This window comes from Arachis ipaensis, chromosome B04 (assembly GCF_000816755.2).
Source record: "Arachis ipaensis cultivar K30076 chromosome B04, Araip1.1, whole genome shotgun sequence".
Taxonomy (NCBI): Eukaryota; Viridiplantae; Streptophyta; class Magnoliopsida; order Fabales; family Fabaceae; genus Arachis; species Arachis ipaensis.
Window position 1 is genome coordinate 19,839,418 of NC_029788.2, and position 5,915 is coordinate 19,845,332.

The window sequence follows — 5,915 nt, forward strand, 5'->3', positions numbered from 1 at the left end:
TGAAATTTACACAACTAGAAAATTGCTTCATACAGACAGATTTACAGACAGATTTGGTCTTTATTACAGACGGATTTTTGGTTACCGACGAAATTACCGACGGATTTTGTCCCTCTGTAAAAGTCTCGTCGGAAATTATTTACCAACGGATTTTTTTCCGTCGGAAAATTACCGACGGATTTTTACCAGTTATCGACGGATTTTCCCTCTGTAAATTCTCCATCCATTTCTCGACGACGACAAACTTTCCGACGGATTTTTTGTCGGTAATTACAGACGAATTTTCCAACAGATTTTCCGTCTGTAATTACAGACAAATTTTCCGACAGATTTTTCGTCTGTAATTACAGACAAATTTTTCGACGGATTTTTCGTCGATAATTGGCAACAAATTTTCCGACAGATTTTTCGTCTGTAATTGAAACCTTGGAAAATCATCCCACACTCTGAATACAGATAGAAAATTCATCTGTAAATTTGTCAGTAAAGTAAAATAGAATTTTTTTTAGATTTTTCCATTGCAAAATAAACTTGTTTTCATATAAAATAAATATAAATTTAAACAAGTTCATCATATTATCAAGTGAAAAAAGAAATACTATAAACAAGCAAGTCAATATAATTTATTTACGTCATATAATTTACATCATATAATGAATATCATTTACATCATTCCACTCTCATACAACTTCATTCATCAAATTAATCTAATTACTTTATAAAAATAACTTACTCACATGAATTGGAACAATAAAGTTAAAAGTATTATCAAATTATGTGTCAGTTGTTGAAGTAGAAGTAATGCCTCAGGTATTAATCTTGTAGTCAAAGCTTTTCTAGTTGGTGATACAGCCAATGCTTGCTGGCGATGAACTTGGTTTTCTGACTCTGAATTGGAAATTTTTTCCTCCAATCTATATAAAGAAAATTATAGAAAATCTAAAGACTGGAAAATTATTTTTTTCAAAGAAATAAGAATTGGTAAAAACTCACCAGAGCTTAGAGCATAATTTATATAGCATAACATAATAATTGATGGAATATATTTTAATATATACAAGTTTAGAACCTGAGTTCAAGTTGTGTAAGCTTTAATCTACTTGACTCTAATTGCTGCACATAAGCCTGCTCCATAGACAGTAAGAAAAATGCACTTATTATTCATTTTTCTGAGCAATAATGTGGATGATCAATCACCTTAAGAAGCTCTGATGAACGGAATCCACCTAGCCACATGAAGCATCTTTCTGCAGGTGTCTTCCATGTTCCGAAAAGTATGTGAAATACATCTGCCTTGGCCCCTATGGTTTTTAACTGAAATAGTTCATCAGGATGTGCCAAGACACCATCAATAAGAAGATTCAATTCATTATCACCCATTTGAGAATTTATGGCTGATCTTAGGTCACTAATCAGCCGTTGATGTGATTAATCCAGCACGCATAGTCCATATCAAATGCTAAGGCACCTAATCTATGAACATTTCAAACCAAGAGATTAATTTTTGAAGCTCATTGAACTCGACAACAAGTATTCTATCTAGCTCTTCATAACTAAAATATTAGCCTAATTATCATTCAGTGATTATTTATGCAAGGGGAACCTAGAATGGAAAAGTTTCCATTCATCTCTAATCTCTCCATCAGCAGAAAATACACAAACCTAACAATTTTTTATTTTGTTCCACAAGACATCAACAAGATCAGTCACAACTCAGATAAACATTCTCTGGCTTATTTATAAACATTACCATTTCCGACAACTGCGCAAGTAGGATCCCCCACAGTTCCAGTTGCAGCAAATACACCCTAAAGGAAACATCATCCCATGGACATAATGGTAAGCAGAAATAACAACAAAACCATATTAAACAGTACAACCTCTAAAATCAAATTAAGACCTGCTGACGTGCGCGTTGAAGTTCTTACTCTAATTGTGCAAGCCTAACTCTACTATTCTCCAATTGCTGCACATATGCCTATTGAAAAACCAACACATATCAATCATTCAATGGTTGGGGGCTTAAGTTTAGGTTCAATTGAGCAATCTAAGATATCAGGTTGGGAGCAATTAATTTACCTTCTTCCTCAATCGAATCTTTCTAGCAGCCTCACAATTCTGAGCCAGTCTATGAAGAGTCTAGAAAAATGTTTATATAAAAATGTAAGAATCAGTACTACCAATGAAACAGAAATTGAAATAGTAAGCACAAGCAGTAGAACACAAACAATGAAACAAACCTTTTGATCCTCATGTTTAAGCTTAGTTTGATCATTGGAGTCCACAACTACAAGTTCTCCATTTCCGGCCCTATTATTGCACTACACACAGTTGAGAAGAGAAATAGAAACACTCATGTAAGATTCAAAAGAATAAACAAAACATGCACTTGTTTGTGTAAACAGAGGAATTTTGAGAGATACATGGGTTTTATCATCGGTCTGTTGACTATTGTCAGCCATGGATGATTCGGACCGAGTCCCAAAATGCCCCTTCTGCTGGAACAAATGATGCTGCTGCTGCTGTTGCCCTGTCTCAACGTAACAACCTGAAGAAGCAAGGTTCTATAGAAACACAACATTTCAGATAAGGTTCTTCGAAATCCAACTACAAGAGAGAGTGTGTGAGTGTGTTCATACGGTGTTGAATGTCCCGTACTGCAAGTTACTTGAGGCAACATCAACATTGTTCAACTTGGCAGTGAAGGAAGGAGAAGCTGAAAATAATAGTAAAATAATGCAGAGGATATTTGATAAATAAGAGAGTGAATGAGTGAGAGATAAGAGAGTGAGAAAGAGAGTAACTTGAGGTTAAATCAAAGGCATGATGATAGTGCTGTTGTTGAAAGACCAACATAAAAAAAGAATAATCCTTCAAGGCTTGTCATACTAGATGGAATTTTTAAAAGGATAAAAGTCAAACGACACCAGAGACATATTAAAAGAAAAGAAGCAGCACAAAAATATTCAACATGGAAATAATATATTTGAATGAGAAATTAGAGAAAGTTGAAGGCATAAAATAAGTGGCAAGCTATACTTAGACTTAATCCATCAAGCAAAACAAGAAAGATTCCATGAAGAAGTGCATATTCAGGACCTAAGGTTTCTTCCATTACATCCAAAAAGTCAACCTAAGAAATGAGATCTCTCACAGTAAGCCTTCTGCTAGGATGTAATTAGTTGAACCACTGAAAAGAAAAGTTATGTAATGAATACAAGCTAAATAACACTATATATAAATTTGATCTGATGGAATTGATTGGAGAAAAAAAAGGCATAAACACCATTAACAAAATTAACTGCATATATCAAGATAATATACCTAAAAAAAACTTATCATAGCATTATCAACTTCCAGGAGCCTTTCACGATAATCTTCCTTTACGTTTCCCGCATTTTTAAGCTTGGAAATTCTGTAAATAAATCAAATAAACCAAATATTAAATATCTGCATATCTAAATTTGTATCCTGTAACAGTAAAGGCTTAGAAAGGTACCTTTTCAGCGCAATGCCTTCAAGCTCATTTAGTAAAGGTTTAGAGAGGTATCTTTTATTTTCACAAAATTCTAAAAATAGAAAATACTGAAAATGAAAACACAAACCAAACACACCTAATTTTCTTTGCAGGGAACATAAAAACAGTGATCATCAATCCTATATAAAGAAAAAAGTGGTGCTACTTGATACATCATGAGTCTAAAAGGAAGTTAAAAACAGAATATCAGTATGACTTAACTTACTAGCGTCCTTTCTGGCTCCAACACACTATTCAGTCTCTTAAGTACACTATCATCAGCCAAAGATATCTCATCAACAAGAAAGAGATCACCCCCTCTCATTGCTTTTACAAGGGGACCATCCTGCCATTCAAATATGCTCTGCCACTTCTTGTGCAAGACATCGAGCTCAAACTTTAACTCCTCAAAAGCACAAAGATCATCCCTGCTTACATCAGGAATCTAAATTTGACCTTCTTTATAGCCATTAAGCATATCAAGGGTTGAGGTAGCTTGCTCTATGTCAGAAGAAACTAACTATAGAAGAGAACAAGAAATCAGTATTTATGCTACAAATGACTTGGACTAAGAAAAATGGGTACAGAAAATAAAACTATTGCAGAAAACAATGTGAATACAGCAAAACTAGGTCTCAGGTCTCTTACTACATAATTAAAACAAAACTTTGAAATTTATCATCTGAACCAAGTGGTTAACAATAACAGAAAAATAGCACTCACGGGCTCTTCAAGAAAGTATCTAAATCCCTCTAGCTTCTTCAGTTGTTCAACAATCTCTTTATAGTTAGAAATCAGTCTAGATCTCTCTCTTAGAGGACGGAATCCCTGGAAGACATCATTCTAGTTAGCACCACAGCTAATAATAGTATTTGAGCTCAAATGTCCTAAAAACTAAATAAATTGAAGGGAAAAATATGTACCACAATGAAGTAAGATGTTTCTGTATGCTTATGATAGTTCAAAATATGTAACTTCAATTGCAAATAGGCACTTAGTAACTGGCATACAATAGTCTTCCCTCCACCCGTTTCACCAACAAGCAATACAGGTTCACGTAATTGAAAGCAGCGCTCCACAAGGAAGAACAACTTTTGCATGCTTTTGGCCAAGAATACACTACACATTGAAAAAACCTCACATATTCTTTACTCTCCAATATATATTAAAACATTACAAGTAATAAATTACCAGCATCTGGGGAACAAAACTACTTTGTCCAAAGGGGAACAAATTCAGCATTCATGGGTCACACACAGTCAAATAATCAAATAAGTGAAATGAAAATTCTACTAATACTTCAAACGCAAAACTATCGAGAAGAAGCATGCATTACCAGAGAAGAAGCCATTAACTAAATTAAATTTCTGTTCTAGACATTTCACAGCTATTCACAGCAATCCAGATTAACAATTTAAACATTTCACAGCTATTCAAAATCAAAACCTAATCTAATCCTATTTTAACGACCTAAAAATCCACTAATCAGAAAACAAATCTAACTAAACTAATTACTAAAATCAAACTAACTAAACAAAATTAATTAAACTCAATAGAAATTAAAAGAATTTTGAAACCAAAACCTGGAAGCAGAGACAATCAAAACAGGGTAGAGGGAAAGAAGGATGCCCAGGTCTATACAGTTCGAACAGGGTGAAAGAGAGAAGTGGAACCGCGGCTGACGGTGGAACCAATTTTGGCCGCCACGAAGCTAGGGCTTGCGCGAAGGTAGCTGCGGCATTGACTGGAGGAGATGATGGCTATAGCGTTGAGAAGATATGTGAGCCAAAACTGAGGGGGATAAAAGGAGAGAGAGAGGCGCGGCGGTGGTGGAGCTTGAGCTTGCTTTGTTCTGCGAACGAGAAAGAACGAGAGAGACATGGGCTGTGTTCTACTGGTTCAGTGTTTAAAGAAGAGGAGAAGAAGGAGAAAATAGCTGCGGCGGTTAGGGTGGCCGGCGGTGGCGCTGTGGGTGAGGAAAGGAGAAGAAGAAGCTCGTCGGCGGTGGCGCTGTGGGGAATGCTAGGTTTGATTTGTGTGCTGTGAATGAATGGAGCTCGGGAATAAACTTAACCCCAACGATCAAAACCTAAAATATCAACATTTCCGACGGAAATATTAACTATTTTCCGTCTGTAATTATTTTTCATAGAAAAAAATTAATTTTTATGACGGAATTATCGACGGATTTTCTTTTCCGTTTGTAATTTATGCTAATTCATTTTTTTTCTGACAAAAAATCCCTCTGAATTTCCGTCTGTATTTCTGTGGGATAAAATTCGTCGAAAATTTCTGTCTGTAATAACTAGTTTTCTAGTAGTGTTAATCAAACAATAGCTGGATCTCAAATACAATTGTTGATAATATCTCAATATATGCAACATACTGACTAATAGAA

At 35.0% G+C, this 5,915-nt stretch overlaps 1 protein-coding gene across 5 annotated transcripts; it reads right to left on the reverse strand.

Moving 5' to 3' along the window:
• LOC107639084 (transcription factor TGA2.2) lies at positions 647-4,712 on the reverse strand. 5 transcript variants are annotated; one of them, XM_021120947.1, is made up of 11 exons: positions 4,441-4,712; positions 4,241-4,345; positions 3,325-4,037; positions 2,805-3,190; positions 2,640-2,716; positions 2,424-2,564; positions 2,241-2,321; positions 2,080-2,139; positions 1,901-1,978; positions 1,070-1,808; positions 852-914 (listed from the first exon to the last, which is right to left on the reverse strand). In XM_021120947.1, the coding sequence occupies exons 4-9, from the start codon at positions 2,854-2,856 to the stop codon at positions 1,925-1,927; spliced, it is 465 nt and encodes a 154-aa protein (XP_020976606.1). In that variant the 5' UTR covers positions 2,857-3,190; positions 3,325-4,037; positions 4,241-4,345; positions 4,441-4,712; the 3' UTR covers positions 852-914; positions 1,070-1,808; positions 1,901-1,924. The 5 variants fall into 5 exon arrangements, with proteins under 5 accessions (XP_020976609.1, XP_020976606.1, XP_020976608.1 ...); XM_021120949.1 differs by having other exon boundaries at positions 1,070-1,473; positions 1,751-1,978; XM_021120948.1 differs by having other exon boundaries at positions 865-914; positions 1,070-1,125; positions 1,227-1,978.